The sequence below is a fragment of the Somniosus microcephalus genome, chromosome 5, assembly GCF_052327205.1.
Source record: "Somniosus microcephalus isolate GS21.2 chromosome 5, FLI_Smic_1.0, whole genome shotgun sequence".
Taxonomy (NCBI): Eukaryota; Metazoa; Chordata; class Chondrichthyes; order Squaliformes; family Somniosidae; genus Somniosus; species Somniosus microcephalus.
In genome coordinates this window covers 17,288,729-17,315,933 of record NC_140991.1, presented here as the reverse complement: position 1 = coordinate 17,315,933, position 27,205 = coordinate 17,288,729, and the positions used below count along the sequence as shown (strand labels likewise).

At 48.1% G+C, this 27,205-nt stretch overlaps 1 protein-coding gene across 2 annotated transcripts in view; it reads right to left on the bottom strand.

Annotated features, from left to right (window-relative positions):
* The window catches only part of LOC147116923 (E3 ubiquitin-protein ligase TRIM7-like), a 41,312-nt gene extending 14,332 nt beyond the window's left edge, over positions 1-26,980 (bottom strand). The window contains exons 1-4 of one of the 2 annotated variants that reach the window (XM_085987382.1): positions 26,413-26,980; positions 12,952-13,158; positions 8,927-9,157; positions 4,914-4,936 (exon numbers count right to left, since the gene is read on the bottom strand). In XM_085987382.1, the coding sequence (XP_085843508.1) occupies positions 4,914-4,936; positions 8,927-9,157; positions 12,952-13,158; positions 26,413-26,907 (956 nt within the window). In that variant the 5' untranslated portion in view covers positions 26,908-26,980. The remainder of the gene's footprint in view (positions 1-4,913; positions 4,937-8,926; positions 9,158-12,951; positions 13,159-26,412) is intronic. The other variant, XM_085987383.1, reaches the window with a different exon arrangement.
* Between the last annotated feature and the right edge of the window lie 225 nt (positions 26,981-27,205).

Sequence of the window (27,205 nt, the reverse complement as noted above, 5' to 3'; positions counted from 1 at the left end):
TCTTATACATACAGCTATATACAGCTCTACGGCTCCACCTAGTGTCCACTATAGAATGACATGTTATTGATCACTACATCCCCCTTTCTTTGAGGTTTAACAAAATCAATATCAATCAACTTTCAAGAAAACAATAAAGATAATATCAGTAACACTTTTGTTAGTGCTCTATAAACATAAACATTTTCAAAACGGTCAACACATTTTCAAAGCTTTACATTGTACTCAAAGATTAAGTCTATCAGGCTTTTTTACTTCACGTGTGGATCTTCTCAACATGGGTAAGTCTGATGTGTCTTCATGAGATTGTTCTGGTGGTGAATGACAAGATGCAGTTGCGGCATTGTCATCAATCTGCTCTTGTATAGTTCGAGGTCTCCTTGCGATCTTTGCTTGGAGAGGGTTTCAGTGTTTCCTTCACTCTTCATGCCATAACCCTCAATGTAGTCAATGCACTCTCGAAAAACTGCTGGCAGCTGGATCCCATCATACAGCATAGTCCTTTCAGCAGCCTCGGCTAATGGAACACCAAAGATTGGCCTGAGGGAAGAAGGAGTATCCACCGGAACTGCTTCCTGCTCTGGCGCAGGCTTCTTCTTTTTCTTTTTCTCTTTCCACTGCTTAACAACATCTGCTGCGGTTATATCTTTGGACTTTTTCTCCTTGTGTTTTTCCTCTTTGTGCTTTTCTTCCTTTGGCTTCTCTTTGACCTTAAAGTCTTTTTCTTTCTTCTTGGAGAAAATGGCTTTTTGAAGACATGGATACCCTTTGGCCTTTTCATCCTTGATGGGCTCTCTGCTTCATCACCTGAGTCATCTGGTCTGCTTATGGCACAGTTTATACGGTAGACTCTCTTGACCAGTTCTAAGTCTTCACAAGCTTTGTCACCTAGTATCGAATCAAGTCTTTCAGCCACAACAGAAAATATGAGATGATGCACTTTGTCTTTGACTGTCACTTTAAGTCTGCATACACCTAAGCTATCTATTTTCTGTCCATTATAGCTCTTCAGTAGTACTGACTTTTTCTGTATTTTGGGCTTTTCTTTCATATTTTTTATGTCACTCATACTGATTAAGTTTGCTTTTGCCCCAGTGTCCAGTTTCAATGTAACTAATGCTCCATTTATCTGCAGTGGGATCATCCATTTGTCCACTTTTACTGTATTGACTTTATGTTCAGCATTGTCCATTTCTGAGGGCTGCACATTTTCTGTATCTTTTTTGATATCGTCACATGACACCATTCCTACAAAAAATGTCTCACTTAAATCAGTGTCCTCAATCACATTAACTTGTTGCCCTTTCGTTGTTTTTACTTTTAAAAAGCATTGTTTGGCAAAGTGATTCTTTCCATTACACTTTGTGCACATTTTTCCAAACGCTGGGCATTGTCTTAACTGGTGTTTGTAACCACAGCATTTACAATTAAAAATTTCATCCTCCGATTGCTTTTCATTTCTGTTCTGCCCACGTTTCTTCCCCTTGTAGGACACAGCACCGACAGCAGCATTATCACTCATTACAATCGCATCATTATTGGTTTCACTGAAAGTCTTCGTGTGCTTTCGAGCTAGCTCGCTGGCTTGGCATATTTTCACCGCATTTTCCAATTTTAGTTCGGTTTCTCTCAACAGACGTTCCCTGACTTTTTTATCATGAATACCAAACACAATCTGGTCACGAATCATGGATGATTTCAGCTCAGAGAAATTACATGTCTGTGCTTTCAGTTTCAGATCAGTTATAAAGCTATCAAAAGTCTCATTTTGTTGCTGTGTCCGAGAACGGAAGATGTATCTTTCATACGTCTCATTCTTTTTGGGAGAGCAATGTGCATCAAATTTTTTTAGCACATCTTCTAATTTTTCTCTGTTCTCCACTGGATTAAATACAAATGTATTAAATACCTCTATCACCTGTGGGCCTGCAACCGTAAGCAGCAACGCTATCTTCCTTGTGTTTGGCTTCATACCGAATCCGATGGCTGCAATGTAGAGTTTGAATTGTTGTTTAAAATTCCGCCAACTGTAGTCGACATTTCCCTCGAGATTCAAACGCTCTGGTGGCTTCAAATTCTCCATGTCGCTTTTCACAATTTTCAGCAGACCTTCACCACCCTGGTACCATGTTATGTTCATTAATAAATAGACATTCTTATTATGAACACTGCTAGCTTTTGCTAGACTTTTTATTGAGCACATGTGGACTAGGTACTGTATCTGTAGAGGCTTCCGTCTTGACTGCTGCCTTGTGGGTAGCCTAGTGCCTCATGGGTAATGTAGTCTTAATATATATACAGCTGGGTAGTGTAGTCTTATACATACAGCTATATACAGCTGTACGCAGCTCTACGGCTCCACCTAGTGTCCACTATAGAATGACATGTTATTGATCACTACAGTCCCAATACCGACCCCTGGGGAACACCACTGTAAACATCCCTCCAGTCTGATAAACAACTGTTCACCACTACTCTCTGCTTTCTATCCCTTAGCCAATTTTGTATCCATGTTGCCACTGTCCCTTTAGTCCCACGCGCTTTAATTTTTCTAACTAATCTGTTATGTGGTACTTTATCAAACGCCTTTTGAAAGCCTATAACACATCAACTGCACTACTTTCATCAACCCTCACTTACTTCACCAACGAACTTGATCAAGTAAGCCGAACATGATTTGCCTTTAATAAATCCTTTCATTTATTAGCCGATACTTTTCCAAATGCCAATTAATTTTGGGCGGGATTCCCACCTACTGATTTAGGGCCCTTCCCCCACCACCCCGGAGTCAGGTGCCAGGTGGCATGTCCTGCCCTGCCATGTTTCCAACAGGCCAAGGGAGAGCCAGGCCTCAGTCTGTATGGGGTGGGTAGTAACTCCCAGCAGGAACCCCCGGGACTCAGGTAGTTTCCGACCCGCCCTAGGCTGCCCCGGTTCTAACCGTCAGGCCCCTCATTGCCGTGTGGCCTGGCGGAAATTGGGCAGCCCGCCACTGCCTGGCTGCTGGCCCGTGTGGGGAAGGGGCTTCACGGGAGGGTTTCGGAGGACAGAATGGGGAGGATGGGGGAGTTCGGGGCAGGGGAGGCCTAAGGCTTCCCTGTGGGGCCCGGAGGAACATGACATCATCGTCAGGCTTCCATTGACGTCATCAGACCCCCACCCCCCACTCCCCCTTCCCCTCCCCCCACCATCTGCCCATGTCAGTCAGGACCCTGCCCGCTCAGACACGCCGGGGGGAGGACGGGACATTTTAACTCTTCACCTGCCGGGTTTCCACCCGTCACACACTGACGTCACCGTCAGCCAGGAGATGCTCATAATACAATAGTTCAGATTATAACTGGGGGTCACTCCCTGAACTGTACACGCTGGTGTAACTGGTCTAACAGTTAGGTAACCAACAGTGTCATAAACCCAGGTAAATGTAAGTGTAGGAATGAGCCGCTGTGAGATCACTGCCATTAATAACACACACACACACACACTCAGAGGAAGCTGAACTTGCGTTCAATACCACACAGCATTTATAAAGCGCCTTTAATGTAGGAAAACATCCCAAGGTGCTTCACGGGAGAGTAATCAGACACAAATTGACACCAGAAGGAGGAGACATCAGGATGGGTGACTAAATGTTTGGTCAAAGCGGTCGGTTTTAAGGAGCCTCTCAAATGAGGACTATTTCTCATCTACATGCTGCCCCTCGGTGACATCATTCAAAGGCACAGCGTCAGGTTCCACATGTACGCTGACAACACCCAGGACCACCTCACCACCACTTCTCTCAACCCCTCAACTGCCACTGTGTTGTTAGACTGCTTGTCCAACATCCAATCTCAGATAAGCCTAAATTTATCCTATAAACCTTAGGAAGGCCAAAGCCATTGTCTTCAGTACTTCCAGCTCCGTAATATCACCCGTCTCCACCCCTCCCTCAGCCCATCTGCTGCTGAAACCCTCATCTGTGCTTTGGTTACCTCCAGACTCGGTTATTCCAACACTCGCCTGGCCGGCCTCCCGCCTTGCACCCTCTATAAATTTCAACTCATCCCAAAAACTCTTCTGCCTGTATCCCAACTCGCACCAAGGCTCATTCATCCATCAGCCCTGTGTGGAGAACTTTGTGGAGGGAATTGCAGAGCTTACGGCCCAGATGGCTGAAGGCACGACCGCCAATGGTGTTGGGAAGGGAGTGGGGATGCACAAGAGGCCAGAATTGGAGGAGCGCAGCGATCTCGGAGGGTTGTAGGGCTGGCAAAGGTTAGGGAGGGACGAGGTCATTGACATGAATCAACTGAGCGGTCTGCTGGTGGCGCTGTCCAGGGAGAGTATAAATACTCGGACACTGGCCCAGCTTGCGCAGGACATTCTTAACAGGAACTAGTGAAGGACACAACTAGACCTCCATGTTGTAAAACAGTTGATTAAAGCTTTGTTTAATGCTTAGACCAAGTGCCTAGTAGTTTTCTTACGTCAGTCATGAAGGGATTTGAACACCAGAATGAGAATTTTAATCATCGCGGGGTTGGTGGACCGGAAGCCGATGTAGATCAGCGAGCACAAAGGTGATGGGTGATTGGGTCTTGGAGTTGGTCACGGGTTCAATAACAAATACACCGGACATTGGTCCTTGCTTCCCCAGATGTGTAGCCTCTCACAGCTGATGGTAAAAGGGCCTTTTAACGTCACTGAATATGGTTAAGTCTTTTAAAATAGGGCGGGCTCCCTTACGGCTGTCCTGCGATCCTCCCGGCCCGACTGCCTCTCCGCCCAGGCCGTGCCTTATACCCGGGCCACGCTAAAGCAGACAGTCTGCCCCGCTGTGGTTTTGCTAACGTTAATAACCCTTCTGTCAGACGTGGGCGATGGTTCCCGAGCAGCGGCAGTTAGTTACTGTACGACCGAAAGAAACTTACTTCGAAAGGAGCTGGCTAGATTTCTGTAGGGGGGAGAAAGGAGAGGAGAGGAAGTTAGAGCATTTTGAATTCCCAGGTCAACACACAGTGAAATAAAACAAAGTTAGACTGATATTAGAGTGTGCAGTGCATCAGAGCGAGTCGCAGGGACCCAATCGTCAGACGTGGGGTGATACCAGCGCACCTGGGTCAGGGGTGAGGCCCCACCAACAACGCCGGGTGGTCAATGGCCAGCCTCAGAGAAAGGCCTCGTTCACCAGCAGCTAATCCGTGTTGGCCGAGGATTAGCAGACCACCCCGTGGCATTGCTCACAGAGGATGCAGCGATACGGGAATCCAGTGGAGCCACCTACTGGCCCCAGCCTGCAACCACAGCATCACCAGCACCTGTTCACAAGGGAAATTTCCACCGGAGCCGATTACACCGGCATTTTCGCTGTTAACTGTTGATATAAAAGACCAAAAAAAATCATGACAATAGAGCATTAAAGTTTGTGAGCAGGAAACATGTGCGCACACTAGATTTTTAATATACCAGTGGGTGACACGTGAGGAGTTAACACCATGTCCAATCTTCAGGTGAAGCGAGGGTTAAAGGGCGGGGAACAATTGCACGCAGATATAATTCAGTCCCCATTTTAAAGTCATACATTTTGCCCCTTATTTTTTAGAAAAGCTTGGATTTTATCTATAGTTAAATACGGAAAAGTAACGGCAATTTTGGAAGTAGAGTATTGAAGTTGGTTAGAATATAGGAATTTCTTAAGGCTAAAGGGATCAAGGGATATGGGGAGAAAGCAGGGACAGGGTACTGAATTTGGATGATCAGCCATGATCTCATTAAATGGCGGAACAGGCTCGAGGGGCCGAATGGCCTACTCCTGCTCCTATCTTCTATGTTTCAATGTTCTCTGCTGCGTACTCCTGAGGAGCTGGGAAATGCAAAAACTGAGATGCTACAGCGTCGCCGCTGGTAGGTGGCTGTAATTACAGCGTGATATGTTTACATAGCCAGTTTCCATTATAAATCTGGACATAGGAACTTATGATGGGGAGAAAAAGGTGACACAAAAGTGTGACAGAAAGAGGAAGTAAGGTTTTGTATACAGGAAGTGCGCACAGATATAAGATTTTTAATATGTTACTAGTCGACCTCCCATGAAGTTCAACCTGGGGAGACAAGACCAGGTGTGGTTTACATAAGAACATAAGAAATAGGAGCAGGAGTAGGCCATACAGCCCATCGAGCCATTCAGTAATGTCATGACTGATCTTCTACCTCAACTCCATTTTCCTGCCCCATCCCCATATCCCTTGATTCCCTTTAGTGCTCATAAATCTATCGATCTCTGTCTTGAATATACTCATTGACTGAGCCTCCACAGCCCTCTGGGGTAGAGAACTCCAAAGAGTCACCACCCTCTGAGTGAAGAAATTTCTCCTCACCTCAGTCCTAAGTGACCGACCCCTTATTCTGAGACTGTGACCCTTGGTCTAGACTCCCCAGCCAGGGGAAACATCCTCCCTGCATCTACCCTGTCAAGCCCTGTAAGAATTTTGTATGTTTAAATGAGATCACCTCTCATTCTTCTAAACTCTAGGAAACATAGGCCTAGTCTACTCAATCTTTTCTCAAGTGACAATCCCCTTATCCCATGTATCAGTTGTTGCACTCCCTCTAAGTTAAGTAAATCCTCCCTTAGGTAAGGAGACCAAAACTGTACACAATACTCCAGGTGTGGTCTCAGCAAAGCCCTGTATAATGGCAGTTATACTCAAATCCCTTTGTAATAAAGGCCAACATACCATTTCATTTCCTAATTGCTTGCTGTACCTGAGTGTTAACTTTCAGTGATTCGTGTACAAGGACACCGAGGTTCATCTGAATACCAACACTTCCCAACCTCTCACCATTTAAAAAATGTTATTTTTTTATTTTCTATCAAAGTGGATAACTTCACATTTCTCCACATTATATTCCATTTGCCATGTTCTTGCCCACTCACATAGCCTGTCTATTTCCCCTTGAAGCCTCCTTGCATCCTCCTCACAATTTACATTCCCACCCAGCTTTGTATCATCAGCAAACTTGGATATATTACATTTGGTCCACTCATCCAAATCATTGATATAGATTGTGAATAGCTGAGGCCCAAGCACTGATCCTTGCAGTACCCCACTAGTTACAGCCTGCCAACCCGAAAATGACCCGTTTATTCCTACTCTCAGTTTTCTGTCCATTAACCAATTCTCAATCCATGCGAGTATATTACCCCCAATCCCATGAGCCCTAATTTTGTTTAATAACCTCTTGTGTGGCACCTCATCGAATGCCTTCTGAAAATCCAAATACACCACATCCACTGGTTCCCACCTAAATAGTTTTCAGATGACTGTGTTACAGGTACAGGGTGTGCAGATGTTATTCAATCCTCATTTTAAAGTCATTCCTGTCCTTAATGTTTATATTTGGAAAACACTTGGAAAACAGTGACAGGATCGGACAAAGTCAACATGGATTTACAAAAGGTAAATCGTGCTTGACTAATCTACTGGAATTTTTTGGGGATGTAACTGGTAGAATAGATAAGGGAGAACCAGTGGATGTGGTGTATTTGCACTTTCAGAAGGCTTTCGATAAGGTCCCACATAAGAGACTAGCGTGCAAAGTTAAAGTACATGGGATTGGGGGTAAGGTACTGACTTGGATAGAGAACTGGTTGGCAGATAGAAAGCAAAGAGTTGGAATAAAGGGGTCTTTTTCCGAGAGGAAGGCAGTGACTAGTGGGGTACCGCAGGGATCGGTGCTAGGACCCCAGTTATTCACAATATATATTAATGATCTAGACAAGGGCACTAGATGTAATATCTCCAAGTTTGCAGATGACACAAAGCTGGGTGGGCGTGTGTGCTGTGAGGAGGATGCCGAGAAACTCCAGTACGATTTGGACAGGTTGGGCGATTGGGCAGACGCATGGCAGATGCAGTATGATGTGGATAAATGCGAGGTTATCCACTTTGGTGGCAAAAACAGGAAGGCAGATTATTATCTGAACAGCAATAGATTGGGAAAAGGGGAAGTGCAACGAGACCTGGGTGTCCTTGTGCACCAGTCGCTGAAGGTAAGCATGCAGGTGCAGCAGGCGGTTAAGAAGGCAAATGGTATGTTGGCCTTCATAGCGAGAGGATTCGAGTACAGGAGCAAGGATGTCTTGCTGCAGTTGTACAGGGCCTTGGTGAGACCACACCTTGAGTATTGTGTGCAGTTTTGGTCGCCTTATCTGAGGAAGGATGTTCTTGCCATGGAGGGAGTGCAGCGAAAATTCACCAGACTAATACCTGGGATGGCAGGAATGACGTATGAAGAGAGATTGGGTCGATTAGGCCTATATTCGCTAGAGTTTAGAAGAATGAGAGGGGATCTCATTGAAACGTATAAAATTCTAACAGGACTAGACAGACTAGATGCAGGAAGGATGTTCCCGATGGTCGGGGAGTCCAGAACCAGGGGTCACAGTCTAAGGATAAGGGGTAAGCCATTTAGGACTGAGATGAGGAGGAATTTCTTCACCGAGAGAGTGGTGAACCTGTGGAATTCTCTACCACAGAAGACAGTTGAGGCCAATTCATTAAATATATTCAAGAAGGAGTTAGATATATTTCTTAAGGCTAAGGGGATCAAGGGATATGGGGAGAAAGCAGGGACAGGGTACTGAATTTGGATGATCAGCCATGATCTCATTGAATGGCGGAGCAGGCTCGAGGGGCCGAATGGCCTACTCCTGCTCCTATCGTCTATGTTTCTATGTTATTACCATTATAAGCTCCACAGTTAGAATGGAAACAGCCTTGGTCAACTTGTCCTGCTATAATTACACCATCCAACCAGTGGTGGCAGTACAGTCCCATCACTGGGAGGAGGACAAGTTTACAGAGACAGTTTCCATTCTGAATGTGGACCTGCAAATTTATAATGTCAAAAAAGCATTTTAATGTATTATTAATAGAGGTACCTGGATAAACAACAGAGGGTCCCTTTGTACCAGATTCTGTACTTCATCATCTATCAGCCTAATCTGATTCATCCTCTTGTCTAACGTTTCGGAACAGGTGGAGCTCTGTGTCAACAATCGGAGCCCCTCCTCTTCAATCATTTTCAGCACATTTTCTTCATCTCCTTCCAGGCTCTTCCTCCACTCCGAGAACTTCTTCGATAGGTTACCTTTCAACCGATTGATCTGCATCTGAAATTCCAAACCATGGTCAGATTGTTTAAGGCGATTCAAGGATTTAATAGGGTGGATAGAGAGAAACTATTTCCTCTGGTGGTGAGGGGAGTCCAGAACAAGGGGGGGGCGTAACCTTAAAATCAGAGCCAGGCCGTTCAGGGGTGATGTCAGGAAGCACTTCCTCACACAAAGGGTGGTGGAAATCTGGAACTCTCTCCCCCAAAAAGCTGGGGGTCAATTGAAAATGTCAAAACTGGGATCGATAGACTTTTGTTAAAGAAACAAATAAGGAAAGACTTGCATTTATATAGACAAGGGTATTAAGGGATATGGAACCAAGGCGGGTAGATGGAGTTAAGATACAGATCAGTTGCCCGTACAACCGAGTGTTACGGGTTAATCACATAGTATGGGATTGAAGTCGTGTGTAGGCCAGACCTGGTAGGTTCCCTATTGCTGAAAGACATTGATGGACTAGTTGGATCTGATGGCAGTCCAGAGTTTATCAGATTTATGGAGCTCTATTTCATCACATGGTGAGATTGAACTCCTCACCCCTTGGTTTGCTAGTCCAGCATCATAAGCGCTTTGTAATGTAACGCAATCCCGAATAGGGCTCCAAATCGACGGTGGTGTGCCGTATGCTGTACAGTTATGTTCCCAGAAGACAGCAGACACCGCCACTCACCCCCCACCCCCAGCATCCACCCCACCAACCAGGGTCAGGAGGGACCAGGAAATGACAGAGACGGTGGAGGGGGTTCTGAGGGAGTTGCCAGCTCCACCAGAGCAGCACCACGGATTAAAAATCCGGCAACAAGTCCCCACTCCAGAGACTTGAGCACAGAATCCAGGCTGACGCTCCCGGTGCAGTGCTGAGGGGGTTCTACACTGTCGGAGGTGCCGCCTTTTGGATGAGACGATAAATTGAGGCCCCGTCTGCTCTCTCAGGTGGATGTAAAAGATCCCGTGATACCATTGAGCCAAGGTACACAAATTAATTGTGATCAGTGAAGCATAGACACAAAAGACATCAAGGTGTATGGGGAGAGAGCGGGAATATAGTATTGAGATAGAGGTTCAGCCATGATCATATTGAATGGTGGAGCAGGCTCGAAGGGCCGAATGGCCTACTCCTGCTCCTATGTTCTATGTTTCTATAATCAGTGTGAGAGGAGGAAGGGGCGTAGAGAGGGAGTTGGGTGGGCAAGAAGTACAGGGTGGTGATAAGAAGTGACCAGCCGCCTTAAGGTGGTGAACAGCTGAGCCAGAGAGGTTCAACTCCCGGCCTGTGTTGTTAGCTAATCTTGGCCAAATTTGAGGGAGAGAGGAGTCTACAATTGACCTCAGAGTTAGGGAAGAATTCCTGTTATCAGGGAATTAGGTTATCAGTAAATTAAGGAATCCTACCGCTAAGTGCCAGCCAGTAGCCTGTACTGTGAGTGCTACTGAAAGAGGAAAGAGATCTAGAGCTTGTTGGTCACCAGGTTATGGGCTGGATATCATTGTCTTCATAAGGTACAGGAGTGAGCAACAGCAACAATTCCTGTTATCGGGAACGTGGGAGGGGGTTGGCCTTGTCTCCTTCGGGAAAATGGAAGACCTTGAGGTGATTCAAGTGATGTTTTCAAGATTAGGAGGGAAACTGAGAAAATGTATCAGTAAATTGCTGAGTGTGGTGATAGAGTCGCTGCAACGTCACCCTTTCGAACCAAGCCTTTGGCTGGGTGGGTTGCAGAGAATGCAGAAAGCATTAATCAGGATTCATCCCATGATCCGACAATCATAGAAACATAGAATCATAGAATGGTCACAGCACAGAGGGAGGCCATTCGGCCCGTCGAGCCCATGCCGGCTCTCTGCAAGAGCACTTCAGCTCGTCCCACTCCCCCGCCCTTTCCCCGTAGCCCTGCAATTTTTTTTCCTTCAGATACTTATCCAATTCCCCTTTCAAAGTCACGATTGAATCTGCCTCCACCACCCTTTCAGGCAGTGCATTCCAGATCTTAACCACTCGCTGCGTAAAACAGTTTTTCCTCGTGTCGCCTTTGGTCCTTTGGCCAATCACCTTAAATCTGTGTCCTCTGGTTCTTGACCCTTCCGCCAATGGGAACAGTTTCTCTCTATCTACTCTGTCTAGACCCCTTGCTTTTGAACTCTATGCCTCTGTTTATGAAGCCCAGGATCCCATATGCTTTTTTAACCGCTTTCTCAACCTGCCCTGCCACCTTCAATGATTTGTGCACATATACCCCCAGGTCTCTCTGTTCATGCACCCACTTTAGAATTGTACCCTTTAGTTTATATTGCCTCTCCTCGTTCTTCCTACCAAAATGTATCACTTTGCACTTTTCTGCGTTAAATTTCACCTGCCACGCCCATTTCACCAGCCTGTTTATGTCTTCCTGAAGTCTATCACTCTCCTCCTCACTGTTCACTATACCTCCAAGTTTTGTGTCAACTGCAAATTTTGAAATTGTGCCCTGTACACCCAAGTTCAAATCATTAATATATATCAAGAAAAGCAGTGGTCCTTGTAGCGACCCCTGGGGAACACCACTGTATACCTTCCTCCAGTCCGAAAAACACCCGTTCACCACGACTCTCTGTTTCCTGTCACTTAGCCAATTTCGTATCCAGGCAGCCACTGTCCCTTTTATTCCATGGGCTTCAACTTTGCTGGCAAGCCTATTATGTGGCACTTTATCAAACGCCTCATGTCCACCACATCAACCGCATTGTGATCATCTGTTACCTCATCAAAAAACTCGGTCAAGTTGGTTAAACACAATCTGCATTTAACAAATCTGTGCTGGCTTTCCTAAATTAATCCACATTTGTCCAAGTGAATGTTAATTTTGTCCCTGATTATCGTTTCTAAAAGCTTCCCCACTACCAAGGTTAAACTGCCTGGCCTGTAGTTGCTGGGTTTATCTTTACACCCTTTTTTAAACAAGGGTGTAACATTTGCAATTCTCCAGTGCTCTGGCACCAACCTGTTTCTAAGGAGGATTGGAAGATTATGGCCAGTACCTCCGCGATTTCCACCTTAACTTCCCTCAGCATCCTAGGATGCATCCCATCCGGTCCTGGTGACTTATCTGCTTTAAGTACAGCCAGCCTTTCTAGTACCTCCTCTTTATCAATTTTTATCCCATCCAGTATCTCAACTACCTCCTCTTTCACTATGACTTTGGCAGCAGCATCTTCTTTGGTGAAGACAGATGCAAAGCACCCATTTAGTACCTCAGCCATGCCCTCTGCCTCCCATGCCTCGGTCTCCGCTTTGGTTCCTAATTGGCCCCACCCTTCCCCTTACTGCCCGTTTACTATTTATATGCCTATAGAAGACTTTTGGATTACCTTTTATGTTAGGGAATGGTGCTCGTAGAACCCAGACAGGACTATGACGTTGGTCCAGGTCCTGAAACCCTGGCCCACTTGGGATATGGTCATCGCTGGCAAGGCCAGCATTTACTGCCCAATCCTAGTTGCCTTTGAGAAGACGGCGGGCGGTGGTGGGCCTTCTTCTTGCACCGTTGTAACAGTTTGATATGATCGAGTGGCTTGTTAGGCCTACTACAGAGGGCAGTTAAGAGTCAACCATGTTGGTGTGGGACTGGAGTCATATGGAAGCCAGGACGGCAAGTTCCCTTCCCTGAAGGGTCACTGGTGAACCAGTTGGGTTTCTAACGACACTCCGACAGCTTCGCGGTCACTTTTACTGATGCCAGCTTTTTATTTGCTGATTTGTAAAATTAAAACTGAATTCAAATTCTCAAACTGCCCCGGGTGGGATTTGAACTCACGTTCTCTGGATTGTAACCACTGTTCACTACTGCACCCATTCCAGAGGCAGAGCCTAATGTAATCAGAGACTCCACCCCAAGAGAAGCCCAGTCCCAGTGCGTGTCCTCTACCTTTACTTCAGCTTCTGAATTCTGCAGTTCTTGGTACTTGAAGTGACAATTCTGTTGAATTTGCAGAAGAATCTTCATGCCACTTAGTAATTTTACCTGTAAAGAGAGTAGATATACTTCAGCATGAATTTAAATGTAGGAAATGATTCATTTACCAGTGGCGGCTCCACTAGGACATAGACCATGTACAGCAGGCACCTCAAAGCACTTGAGAGGTACCGCCAACGCTGTCTCCGCAAGATCCTGCAAATCCATTGGCTGGATAGGCGCACCAACGTCAGTGTTCTCGCTCAGGTCAACATCCCCAGCATCGAAGCTTTGACCATGCGCGAGCAGCTCCGATGGACGGGTCACATCGTCCGCATGCCCGATACGAGACTCCCAAAACAAGCACTCTACTCAGAGCTCCGACGCGGCAGGAGAGCCCCAGGTGGGCAGAGGAAATGCTTCAAGGACACCCTCAAAGCCTCCTTGAAAAAGTGCAACATCCCCACCGACACCTGGGAATCCCTGGCCCAAGACTGCACAAAGTGGAGGAGAAGCTTCCGGGAAGGCGCTGAACACCTTGAGCCTCTTCGCCGGGAGCAAGCAGAAGCCAAGCGCAAGCAGCGGAAGGAGCGCACGTCAACCCAAGCACCCCACCCACCCGCCCCTTCAACCACCGTCTGCCCCACCTGTGACAGAGACTGTAGGTCCCGCATTGGACTCATCAGTCACCTGAGAACTCATTTTTAGTGTGGAAGCAAGTCATCCTCGGTTCCGAGGGACTGCCTAAGAAGAAGAAGAGGTCCGAGTAGAAAGAGGTTCGGGGTACCCACTAGGGGTCACCAACCCTCCAGGATTGGCCTGGAGTCTCCAGGAATTGTAGACTAATCTCCGGGACACCACTAGCCAGCGACGCCCCGGGAGAAAAATCACAGGGGGCTTAAAAGAAATTGCGTATTTTTTTTCTGTTTACTTTGAACGCTTTCTGTTTAATTAGTTATAAAAATATTGGAGACGGGGTGGGGGGTGGGGAAAGGGTGTTTGACTGACAGTCAAGAGACATCCAATCGGGTAATGAAGAGTCTTTTCGCTTTCCGATTGGCCGTGGGAAGGCGGGGCGCCGTGAGGGTGGACGTGTCGGGCGACCAATGGCGGGAGGGTGGGGGCGGGGCAGTTGGAGGCAGGAGGTCATGTGATGAAACCTCCTGGACTACATCCAACCAGAGTGGGCGACCCTCGGTCCCAAACTGTCAGCTTTTGGCCACTAAGCAGAGAATCCCAAGGGTCACAGGCCAAAAGAAGGTCATTCGACCCATCGTGCCAGCTCTTCAACTGGCTCATTCTATTCTCATCCCTATTCCCTGCCTTATCCCCGTATCCTTTGATATTCTTCCTCTTTAAAAAAGACTTATCCAATCCCTTTATAAATTCTCACCAATTCACCTCTTCTTGCCTATTTGTTCTCATGTTCTCCCTATCTCTGTATGTCTGTGTTCATCCAATTCTGACCTCTTGCGCATCCCTGATTTTAATCGCTCCACCATTGGCGGCCGTGCCTTCAGCTGTCTAGACCCCAAGCTCTGGAATTCCCTCCCTAAACCTCTCCGCCTCGCTACCTCTCTCTCCTCCTTTAAGACGCTCCGTAAAGCCTACTTCCTCGGCCCTAATATCTCCTTATGTGGCTCGGTGTCAAACTTTGCTCCTGTGAAGCACCTTGGGACGTTTTACTATGTTAAAAGTGCTATATAAATGCAAGTTATTATTGTTGTAAAGCCACTTGCTACAGGAGAGTCCTAAAGACCTGGTACAGGCGGTCCGAGGTCTTGTACAACAACAACAACGACGTGTATTTATATAGCGCCTTTAACGGAGCAAAACGTCCCAAGGTGCTGCACAGGAGTATTTAAAGACAAAAAATTTGACACCGATCCACATAAGGAGAAATTAGGGCAGGTGACCAAAAGCTTGGCCAAAGGGGTAGGTTTTATGGAGCGTCTTAAAGGAGGAAAGAGAGGTAGCGAGGCAGAGAGGTTTAGGCAGGGAATTCCAGAGCTTAGGACCCAGGCAACAGAAGGCACGGCCACCGATGGTTGAGCGATTATAATGAGGGATGCTCAAGAGGGCAGAATTAGAGGAGCGCAGGTATCTCGGGGGGTTGGGGGGCTGGAGGAGATTACAGAGATAGGGAGGGGCGAGGCCATGGAGGGATTTGAAAACAAGGATAAGAATTTTGAATTCCAGGCGCTGCTTAACCGGGAGCCAATGTAGGTCAGCGAGCACAGGGGTGATGGGTGAACGGGACTTGGTGCGAGTTAGGACACGGGCAGCTGAGTTTTGGATCACCTCAAGTTTACGTAGGGTGGAACGTGGGAGGCCAGCCAAGAGTACGTTGGAATAGTCAAGTCTAGAGGTAACAAAGGCATGGATGAGGGTTTCAGCAGCGGATGAGCTGAGGCAAGGGCGGAGACGGGCGATGTTACGGAGGTGGAAATAGGCGGTCTTTGTCATGCTGCGGATGTGTGATCAGAAGCTCATCTCAGGGTCAAATATGACACCAAGGTTGCGAACAGTGTGGTTCAGCCTCAGGCAGGTGGTAGGGAGAGGGATGGAGTCAGTGGCTAGGGAACGGAGTTTGTGGCGGGGGCCGAAAACAATGGCTTCAGTCTTCCCAATATTTAATTGGAGAACATTTTTGCTCATCCAGAACTGTATGTCAGAGAAGCAGTGTGTCAATGTAGAGTTTCTCTGGTGAGTATCCGAGTCCTACAGACTAGGAAGGCCTCAGGATTGGATCCCTGGGCTGTAAGGAGTTAGCTGTTCTCAGCTGGAGTGGGAGAGCTGGGTGGGCTCCAGGTTAAGGAGGGGTAGATTGATCAGCCAGGGTTCCTGCTCCTGATCACTATCCAGAGATCCCTGCTGGGAGTGTGCATGCGTGTGGACGTAGAGTGAGGAGAGGGTCGGGCCCAGACGTGTTGTCCTTCCTGTGGTCAAATACCCTGATGACACCCACCGTCAAGGCTCACCCATGAGTAATGTCCGCCTGGGAGAGGTGTCAGAAGGCACCCTGGACCCACGGGACCGATCCCAGTCGGGAGTCAAGGGGAGGAGGAAATTGGTGAGATCTAAAGAGGCCTTTTTATCTTCCACAGTCACACACCCTGGGCCTGATGTCAGTCAGTAGCTCAGTTGGTAGCACTCTCACCTCTGAGTCAGAAGGTTCTGGGTTCAAATCCCACTTCAGGGACTTGAGCACATAAAGCTAGGCTGACCACTCCCAGTGCAGTGCTGAGGGAGTGCTGCACTGTCGGAGGTGCCGTCTTTCAGATGAGATGTTAAACCGAGGCCCCGTCTGCCCTCTCAGGTGGGCATAAAAGATCCCATTGCACTATTTTGAAGAAGAGCAGGGCAGCTCTCCCCGGTGTCCTGTGTAATGTATGTACCTTTAAGGGGGGAACTACTTTCTACAGCTCATGTATACTGTAGTACCGGCAGTGACCACACCTGTATATAATGCTGAGTAGTAATCTGTTGTTTCAGTTGCAGTTTGAACCACGTTGAGTAAACACCTGTTGTACCGTTTGTAATGATATCAGCAAATAGTGATGTTATTTGCCTGTTTGATTATCATGCCTTACCAGCATAGTTGCATGTATTGATTACTTATGCCTGACCAGCAGAGGTCATGTGATAGACAAGCAGTTTGGTTTAGTTTCAGTTTCATTCAAGATGGATTTCTAACATGATGTCTCCTGTAAATGCTGTTAAAATGAGTTGAACAAGCTTTAGATTAAAAGATATTCTCTTTCATAAATGTCTCGTCATTGAACCCACAAAGAAATCAATACATGGTGTCAGAAGTGATTGAAAGAGATGAAGAGGAAAAATCTGAAGTTAAATCAGCTCTCCACAGATTAGCAAGCCAAAAGAGAACATCGTTACTTACCATTAGAGAATAGCTAACGAAGTGAAAAATGGAAGGTTTACTCCCACCGGCGACGCTTCAGTTGACAGGTAATGTGGCTGAAAATTGGAGAAGGTTCAAACAACGTGTGGGGTTGTATTTATCAGCAATCGGAGCTGACGAGAAAAGTAATAAAAGGAAATCGTCACTGTTCTTACATGTCGTGGGTGATGAGGCGCTGGAGGTGTATAATAACTTCACATTTGCTGCTGATGGAGACAAAATGAAGCTAGATAAAATAATGGAACAGTTTGAGGCCTACTGCATACCTAAACGTAACGTGATGTTTGAGAGGCACAGATTTTTCACATGTGTACAGAAAACGGGTGAGGCTATTGATCAGTATGTGACTGAACTGAGAAACCGAAGCAAATCGTGTGAATTTGGGGGACTGACAGACTCGCTGATAAAAGACAGACTGGTGTGTGGTATTCCGGATAATGGTCTAAGGGAAAGACTGCTAAGAGAGCAAGATCTAGACCTGGGAAAAGCCATAGCACTGTGTAGGGCTACAGAGACTGTGAAGTTGCAGGCAAAGGAGCTGTTCAGTGACAGTAGCTGCAACGTGGATGCAGTGAGTAAGAACGGATACAAACCGTTTAACAAAAAGAGCGCCAATGTGAAAAAAGAGGCGTGGCCAGCGAACGAAAATGAAAGGGACAATCGAAAGACATGTAGTCGATGCGGTACACAGCATCCACCAAAAAAGTGTCCAGCATATGGTAAAACATGCAATAGTTGCAACAAAAACAACCATTATGCCCGTTGCTGCAAGAACCAAGTGCAACAAAGCAAGGTCCATGCAGTAGATGAAAGCGACATAGAGGAGTTCAATGTAGATGTTGTGTCTGAAAACAAAGAAGAAAAAAGAGACTGGATGTTGACACTAAAAGTGAATGACATGCACATTCCATTTAAATTGGATACTAGAGCACAAGTTAATGTGATATCAGAGACTGATTTTAAGAAAATTAGACCCAGACCAAAGATACATGGAATCAAAGTGAAAGTGACAGGATACTCAGGTACTGATATACCGGTGAAAGGAAGATGCATTGTCAAAGTAACACACAAGGACAGAGAGCACACGCTAGCATTAATCGTGGTGCCAAAGGATGTGCAGGCCATACTAGGTTTAAAAGCCTGTGAGAGACTGAACCTGGTAAAGAGAGTCCTCGTTGTGGAAAGCGAAGGAGAGACAGTCTATGATGAACTGAATGTTGCGTACACACCGGGTAAGCTGATGTATACAGCAGACACGTTGTCCAGAGCTGTTGACCCAGGAGAGCCCGCAAACACAGTGAAAAGACGGATGTACAAGGCAAAAGACAGTGGAACTGACTTCTACCAGAGCATGCTTGTATACCGCACAACGCCGCTCGAGTGTGGTATGTCACCAGCCCAACTCCTTATGAGACGTCGGCTAAGGTCAAACCTACCCATCCCGGAGAACCTCCTGAAAACAAAAGAGGGGGAGAAAGTGAGGAAGTTCAAAGAGCAACAGAAAGAAAAGCAAAAGTACTACTATGACAGAGGAACACAAAACCTACCTGAACTCCACACTGGTGACCAAGTAAGGTTCAAAGACAAAACAAACACATGGACTCAGAAGGGAACTGTCCTGAGTGAAGTCCAACCAAGATCATACACCATTCAGACAGATGAGGGTGCTGTTCTGAGAAGAAATCGTCGAGATCTTCTCATGGGACCAGCCACAGCAAGTCATAAGACTGATACTGTTGAACAACCTGATCACACAGCAGGTCAAGAGACTGATACTGTTGAACAACCTGATCACACAGCTGAGAACCAATCATCTGAGGCAACAACTCAGATTCAAGGACAATCAATCAGAAAATCCTCAAGACACGTGAAGCCTCCTGAGAGACTCATTGAGCAAATTTAAGGACTATTGTTATAGAAGGAAGTAATGTTATCTTATTCTTTCTTCAAGTTCTAGTGTATTGACATATTTCATGTGAACACACAAAGCAAGGTTAAAAAACCTTGATCATGATAATGATAATGTAAGTTCATTAAGTGTTACAGTTAAAATGCAGATTAATACAAAGAAAACATGTTGTTAGTTAAAAGTAAAATACTTTTGTTTTAAGAAAAGGAGATGTAATGATATCAGCAAATAGTGATGTTATTTGCCTGTTTGATTATCATGCCTTACCAGCATAGTTGCATGTATTGATTACTTATGCCTGACCAGCAGAGGTCATGTGAGAGACAAGCAGTTTGGTTTAGTTTCAGTTTCATTCAAGATGGATTTCTAACATGATGTCTCCTGTAAATGCTGTTAAAATGAGTTGAACAAGCTTTAGATTAAAAGACATTCTCTTTCATAAATGTCTCATCATTGAACCCACAAAGAAATCAATACACCGTTCTCTGCAGTCCTTTTCTTATTATTACACGGATGTAACAGTGGCGACGAGCAAGTTCGAACCTACCTGCAACTCTGCATCACCTCCCAGGGATTCGCTCCTGAAGAACAGTGGAAGAAGGTCAAGTCCAGAAGCACGGCCGTCGACCACGGGCAACCGCCCAGTCATCCAGCGGAGATTTGAACATCGCAGGGGTGGCTGTCGAGAGCCAGGCTTGGCTTTCCAGTCACGGTGGTCCAGCAAAATGGGCTGGCAACAGGTACTGCGCAGACCGTTCATGGACAGCGACGGGCTAGAGCCTGACCAAGCGGCACAGAAAAAGGCCGCGCAGCGTCGACGGGGGAGAGAGAGAGGGCAGAGCGCACAGGGCGCAGCCGGTGTTCAGGACCGAGCGGCGTCAACGGGGGAGAGAGGCGAGAGAGAGCAGAGCGCAGCCGGTGGTCAAGGGCCGAGCAGCATCAACGGGGGAGAGAGGCGCGCAGGAAAACGCGAGGCACTGCCATTGCCACGAGGACTGCAGAGAGCGGTGTTGGCAGCAGCGCAGGAGCAGCGCACGAAACCCACAGGGCGTCGCCATTTGCCACGAGGACCGCCGAGAGCGGCGTTGGCAACAGCGCGGGAGACGCCATTTTAAGCTGCAGCGGGGAAAAAAGGAAAGCGTGGGAGATGCCATTTTAAGCCAGTCTAACCACACCCAAAAATGCCGAAGAGTGGCAGTATCACAGCGTTCGACAATGAAGTCGAAGATTGGACGACATATGTCGAACGCATAGAAGTATACTGCAAGGCGAATGAAGTGCCAGATGACAAGAAAGCGCTGGTATTGTTGAATTCAATGGGTGCAAAAACGTATGGCTTACTATGAAACCTAGTAACCCCAGAGAAGCCAGTAGAAAAGGATTTTGAAAACATAGTGTCAATCCTACAGGACCACTTAAACCCCACACCGCTGCTGATAGCAGAAAGATTTAAGTTTCACAAAAGGAACCAGAATAAAGATGAAAGTAATGCTGAGTATTTAAAGGAACTGCGCAAGCTATCGAAACACTGCCAGTTTGGAACGGGACTAGCAGATACTTTAAGGGACAAGTTTGTGTGTGGGCTTCAAAGTGAAGGAACCCAGAAACGGCTTCTATCAGAAAAGGATCTTACGCTGGACAAGGCTTTCAGCATTGCAGTATCACACGAAGCAGCAGCACGGGGCGCTGCAGAGATACAATGGAGACCGCAAGAATATGGCACAAATGAAACGTCATACGGAACAGTGAAGTGCTATCGCTGCGGCAGAACAACACACGACCATAATGATTGCTGGTTCAAGGACAAAGTGTGCAGACAGTGTGGAAAAGTAGGACACATAGCAAGAGTCTGCAGGTCGGGAAAGAAAACCAGCAGCAAGAAACCTCCACAGGAGAAGTACAAGAAGGTACATAAGGTGACGGAGAGTAGTTCAGACGAACAGAAGAGTGATACAGACTCCGGAAGCAAGGAGCTGGGTTGTCTGAAACTACATAATGTGATCAAAACGGAGGATCACCAAACTATCTGGGTCACGCTCAAGATAGCAGGAGTCCAAGTGAAAATGGAATTGGACACAGGATCAGCCCTAACAGTCATAAACCAAAGGGACTACAAGTGGCTATTCTCACATATACCCTTGAGAGATACAAAGATTGTCTTGAAGATGTACACGGGGCAAAAAGTCTACCCCAAAGGAAAAATAAGGGTGAACGTTATATATAACGGCAAGGAAACACCAAAAATGGACCTATATGTATTGCCAGATGGAGGACCACCACTACTAGGACGTGAATGGATCTGGAAGATATAGCTAGATTGGCATTCCATACAAGCACTGACTGTAGATGCCAAAAAGGATGACGACGTCACACCTGGACGACTGTCAAAAATGCTAACTGATGCATAAGAAGTGTTCCAGCAGGGACTCGGAACACTAAAAGGCATAACAGCGATGATCAAAATAGAGGAAAATGCAAGCCCAAAGTTTTTTAAGGCCAGACCGGTACCTTATGCGATCCGCCCAGCCGTCGAAGCAGAGCTGGAAGGTTTGGAACGTTCAGGAGTACTGTCCAAAGTGGACTGGAGCGAGTGGGCTACACCCATCATTCCTGTAATGAAGAGGTCGTTGAGTAATACGCCTGGGGAACCAAAGAAGGTTCGCATCTGTGGGGACTTTAAGGTGACAGTGAACCCAGTCCTTCACACTGTACAATATCTGCTTCCGCGGATTGAAGATATTTTCGCCTCGCTATCTGGAGGGAAACGCTTCACTAAGATTGATCTGGCCCAGGCGTACCTGCAAATGGAGGTAGAAGAAGCCTCCAAACAGTACCTCACGATCAACACTCATAAAGGTCTCTACCAATACAGCCGGCTGGTGTTCGGGGTAGCATCAGCTCCGACTATTTGGCAAAGGGCAATGGAACAAGTCCTGCAAGGGATTCCAGGGACCCAGTGTTACTTGGATGACATCCTGGTCACGGGCGAAAATGACAGTGATCACCTCGGCAACCTGGAGCAGGTGCTCACTAGATTGAAGGAATATGGGCTCCGAGCTAATCGCCACAAATGCGAGTTTTTCCAGAAGCAGATCTCGTATTGTGGCCATGTTATTGATAGAGGGGTTACATAAGCCCCCTGAAAAGATTGAGGCAGTAGTCAAGGCTCCAGCACCAGAAAATGTGTCACAACTGAGGTCGTTCCTCGGGCTGGTGAACTACTACCATAAGTTCTTACCGAATTTGTCTACCGTACTACACCCACTGAACACCCTACTGCAAACGGGGGTACCATGGAAGTGGAGTGACGAGTGTAAATGAGCTTTCCAGAAGAGCAAAGCATTGATCACATCAAAAGAGGTGTTGGCTCATTTCAACCCAGCACTACCAATTCGGTTGGCGTGTGATGCATCACCCTATGGCATTGGAGCGGTGCTGTCGCACATATTCCCGGACGGCTCAGAGAGGCCAGTAGCCTTTGCGTCTCGGTCACTAACCTCAGCCGAGCATAACTACGCCCAGATTGACAGGGAGGCCCTCAGCCTAGTGTGGGGAGTGAAAAAGTTCAATCACTATCTGCACGGGCAGAAGTTCACCTTGCTGACTGACCACCAACCACCTGTCTCCATCTTTAATCCAAAGAAGGGCATTCCGGTGATGATTGCGCAACGGCTACAAAGATGGTCCCTTTTTCTAGGGGCGCACCAATATGAAATCGAGTATAAGGGCACGAAACAGCATGGAAACGCTGATGGGCTATCACGCCTGCCACTGCCTACTGCGGAGGAAGCACCAGCAGTGGATCCTGTCGAAATATTTTATTCGACTATAATTGAATGCTTGCCAGTAACTAACGCTGGTATAGAGAAGGAGACCCGAAATGACCCGACACTGTCTCGGGTACATGATTTGACGGTGAAGGGATGGCCAGCACATGGCGACTCACTGTTGCCAGCATTCTCATCCAGAAGAGAACAGCTGTCAGTATGCCAGGGGACCTTGATGTGTGGATCCCGAGTGGTAATTCCACCCAAGTTAAGAGAGAGAGTGCTCAATGAGCTTCACAAAGGTCATCTGGGAGGGGTGAAAATGAAAAGCCTTGCTAGGGCTTATGTGTGGTGGCCGGAGATCGATCAGCAAATCGAGGACCTGACAAAGAGCTGCTCAGGATGCCAGAAGGTCCAAAATGCACCACCACATGCCCCTCTACACCCATGGGAGTGGCCCTCATCTCCATGGCAACAGGTGCATATTGATTTTGCTGGTCCATTCATGGACTCAATGTTTTTAATAGCCGTGGATGCGCTCTCGAAATGGCCTGAGGTGATCAAAATGTCCTCCACCACCATGGAGAAAACTATTGCAGTCCTACGGACCATTTTTGCCAGGAACGGCTTGCCAGAGCAGATTTGCTCTGATAACGGACCACAGTTTGTGTCCGAAGAGTTTCGAAGATTTATGAAAAGGAATGGGGTAAGGCATTACACATCCACCCCGTATCATCCAGCCACAAATGGATTGGCTGAGAGGTTCGTACAAACCTTTAAAAAAGCAGTAAAGGCCATGTGCGATGACGACATTCCACTGCAGCATAAGGTGGACAATTTCCTGTTAGCCTACAGAAATGCGACACATGCAGTCACCAACCAGGCCCCGGCCATGATGTTCTTTAACCGAAGGTTGAGATCTCGTCTGGATTTGCTCAGACCAAATGTACGAAGAGATGTTGAGAGTAAGCAATTCCAGCACATCAATGAGAAGCCGACAAGGAGCTTCAATGTAGGGCAACCAGTCTTGGCCCGCGACTACCGAACAGAGAAATGGCAACCAGGAACGATATGCACACGGCAGGGCCCACTAATGTACACAGTGGACGTTGGGGAGAGCATCGTGAGACGCCATGCTGACCAGATCCTAGGGTCACAGGAACGAGTCAACCCCATGCCTCGCCCATACGTACCTGTTGTTAAACCCGACGTACAGGTAGCATCTACCCCAGAAACAGTAGCATCGGAAGCTGATGAACCAACCGACGACAGGGGGCCAGAATCGCCTCCGCACCAAGAGCAAGACACTCGGGAAAGGCGCTATCCAGAAAGGATCAGGAAGCCTCCCCAAAGACTGAATTTATAAATAGACTATTTTCAGCTAATGTTACATGTTAAAAGTGTTAATTGTAATTAGTTTGATATTTAATTGTTAAATGAGTGTTATGGTACTGTTACTCTAAAAGGGGAGGAATTGTAATGTATGTACCTTTAAGGGGGGAACTACTTTCTACAGCTCATGTATACTGTAGTACCGGCAGTGACCACACCTGTATATAACGCTGAGTAGTAATCTGTTGTTTCAGTTGCAGTTTGAACCACGTTGAGTAAACACCTGTTGTACCGTTCTCTGCAGTCCTTTTCTTATTATTACACGGACGTAACATCCTGGCCAATATTTATTCCTCAATCAACATAACAAAAACAGATGATCTGGTCATTGTCACATTGCTGTTTGTGGGAGCTTGCTGTGCACAAATTGGCTGCTGTGTTTCCTACATTAAAACAGTGACTACACTTCAAAAAGTACTTCATTGGCTGTAAAGCGCTTTGGGACGTCCGGTGGTCGTGAAAGGCGCTATAGGAATGCAAGTCTTTCTTTCTGATATTCGTGGGGAGCCCTGACCTGGTTTGCGCGGTTTCTCTACTCCGTCATGGTTCGGGGGCAGACAGAAGGAAGCTCCCCAATATCTGCTTGAGACGTCAATTCCCTCTCGTTACAGGCACAAAGGGTGGGGTGGGTGTCCCAGGGTGGAGGGTGGTGGGTGTTCCGGACTAGGGGGGTGGATGGGTGATGGGTGTTCCGGGGTCGGGTAGTGGTGGGTGTCCCAGGGTGGAGGGTGGTGGGTGTCCCGGACTAGGGGGGTGGATGGGTGATGGGTGTTCCAGGGTCAGGTAGCGGTGGGTGTCCCGGGATTGGGGGGGAGGGTTATTGTCCTGGGGGTGTGGGGGTTGGTGGGTGGTTCGGATTAGGGGTTGGACTGGGGGGTGGGTGTCCCAGGGCTAGGGAGTGAGTGTCCCGGGGTGGGAGGAGGATGGGGCTGCTGGTGGGGGTAGCGGGGTGGAGGGGGGGCTGAGTGTCCCATGTAGGGGGTTAGGGTTGGGTCTCCTGGGGTGGGGGCAATTTGGGCGAGTGACCCCGGAGTTGGGAGGATGGGGAGGTGGGTGGGTGTCCCGGGGAGGGGAGAGTTGGGGGGTGGGTGTCCCGGTGTGGGGGTGGGTGTCCTGGTTTTGGGGGGGTGGGTGTCCTGGGGTTCGGAGGATGGGGGGTGGGTGTCCTGGGGTTCGGAGGATGGGGGGTGGGTGTCCTGGGGTTCAGAGGATGGGGGGTGGGTGTCCTGGGGTTCGGAGGATGGGGGGTGGGTGTCCCGGGGTTGGGGGGGTGGGTGCCCTGGGTTGGAGGGTGGGTGTCCCGGGGTTGGGGGGGTGGGTGTCCCGGGGTTGGGAGGGGGTGGGTGTCCCGGGGTTGGGGGGGTGGGTGTCATGGGGGGTGGGTGTCCCGGGGTTGGGGGGGTGGGTGTCCCGGGGTTGGGGGGTGGGTGTCCCGGGGTTCGGGGGTGGGTGTCCTGGGGTTCGGGGGTTGGAGGGTGGGTGTCCCGGGGTTGGGGGGGTGGGTGTCCCGGGGTTGGGGGGTGGGTGTCCCGGGGTTCGGGGGTTGGAGGGTGGGTGTCCTGGGATTTGCGGGATGGGGGGGTGGGTGTCCCACACTCCTGCCTCCTCCGGATGGTACGGTGCATGGAGGCTCCATTGCTCTGTTCTTTGGATCGCGCTTTCCCAGGTCCCCACACCGCGAGTCTGTGAGATTAACGGAGGTGTGAGTGGGAGTTGCTGAGCAGAGTGGAGGGACAGCCGCCCTGAGACACTCTCAGCTTCCAGTGTCCTCACGGCTTCACCACAGCGAGAAGGAGGAAACAACCCAATGGCAGTGACCTCAGCCCAGCCCAGCAGGAACAGGCTCAATCCGCACCATCTCAATCACATCAACAGCATTAAAACACTTTCCTTAAAACTTAAGCTTCTCCTTCATGCCATGGAATAATACAGTACAGGAGGAGGCCATTCGGCCCATCGTGCCTGTGCCAGCTCTTTGAAAGAGCTCTCCAGTTAGTCCCACTCTCGCTGCTCTTTCCCCAGAGCCCCGCAAATTTCACCTTTTCAATTAGTTATCCAATTCCTTTTTGAAAGTGACTATTGAACATGCTTCCACCGCCCTTTCAGATCACAACAACCCGCTGCGTAAAAAATCTTTCCTCATCACCCCCTGGTTCTTTTGCCAATTATCTTAAATCTGTGTCCTCCGGTTACCGACCCTCCTGCCAGTGGAAACAGTTTCTCCTTATTTGCTCTGTCAAAACACTTCATAATTTTGAACACCTCTTACGCTTCTCTGCTCGAAGGAGAACAATCCCAGCTTCTCCACGTAACCTCATCCTATTGCCACTCACCTTTATGTTAGCTTGTGCCACCTCCAGGCTCATCAGGGTGTGGGTTTTGTGTCTGCCTGTTATTGTACAGGCGCCACACACACATTCTCCATCATCTTCACAGTAAAACTCCAGAACCTCCTTATGCTCGTGGCACTGTGTCTCTGTGAGATCGGTGGCGGCCTCGACGGGAGCGTCACCTTCGCCGGCCTCCTGTGGGTCTCCTCCAACCGAGGGAAGGTCGGCAGTGGGGGCAGAGTCCGCAGCAGCCACCTCCTCCGGTTGCTTTGGCTCGTCCGGGTCACCCAGGCCGGGGCTCGGTTCCAGGTCGGGCTCGAGGGCGAACGGGATGCTGCACCGCGGGCAGTCTAACGCGTCCTTGCCTGTCGCCTGGGGCCGGAGATCCTCGCTACACTTTGTGCAAAGGCTGTGGTCGCAGGGCAACTGCACAGCGTCCGGGGACGGTAAGAGGCACACGACACAAGTCAGCTCCTCGAATGGAACCCTGCGCTCCATCCTCACCTAAACCTTGCAGACAGGTTAGACACAGCACGGCAGAGAGTGTGCAGCCCAGAGCAGGGGAAGGGCAGTGACTTACAAGCAACTGACTGGGAGGGACTGAAGATCGGTTGTTACAGTTTCTCAAGATTTGCTCTGGCTGGAGATTAACCCTTCGTAGGCTGCAGCAGCAGCTCTGCAGGAGATTGACCAGACTGCGATCTCACAGCTTCCCCTGGGACCAGTGCAGCACAGCTTTCCGAATTCAACTTCATAACTTCCAGAACTCCCTCCGCAAGTGGAACGATTTTGAAAA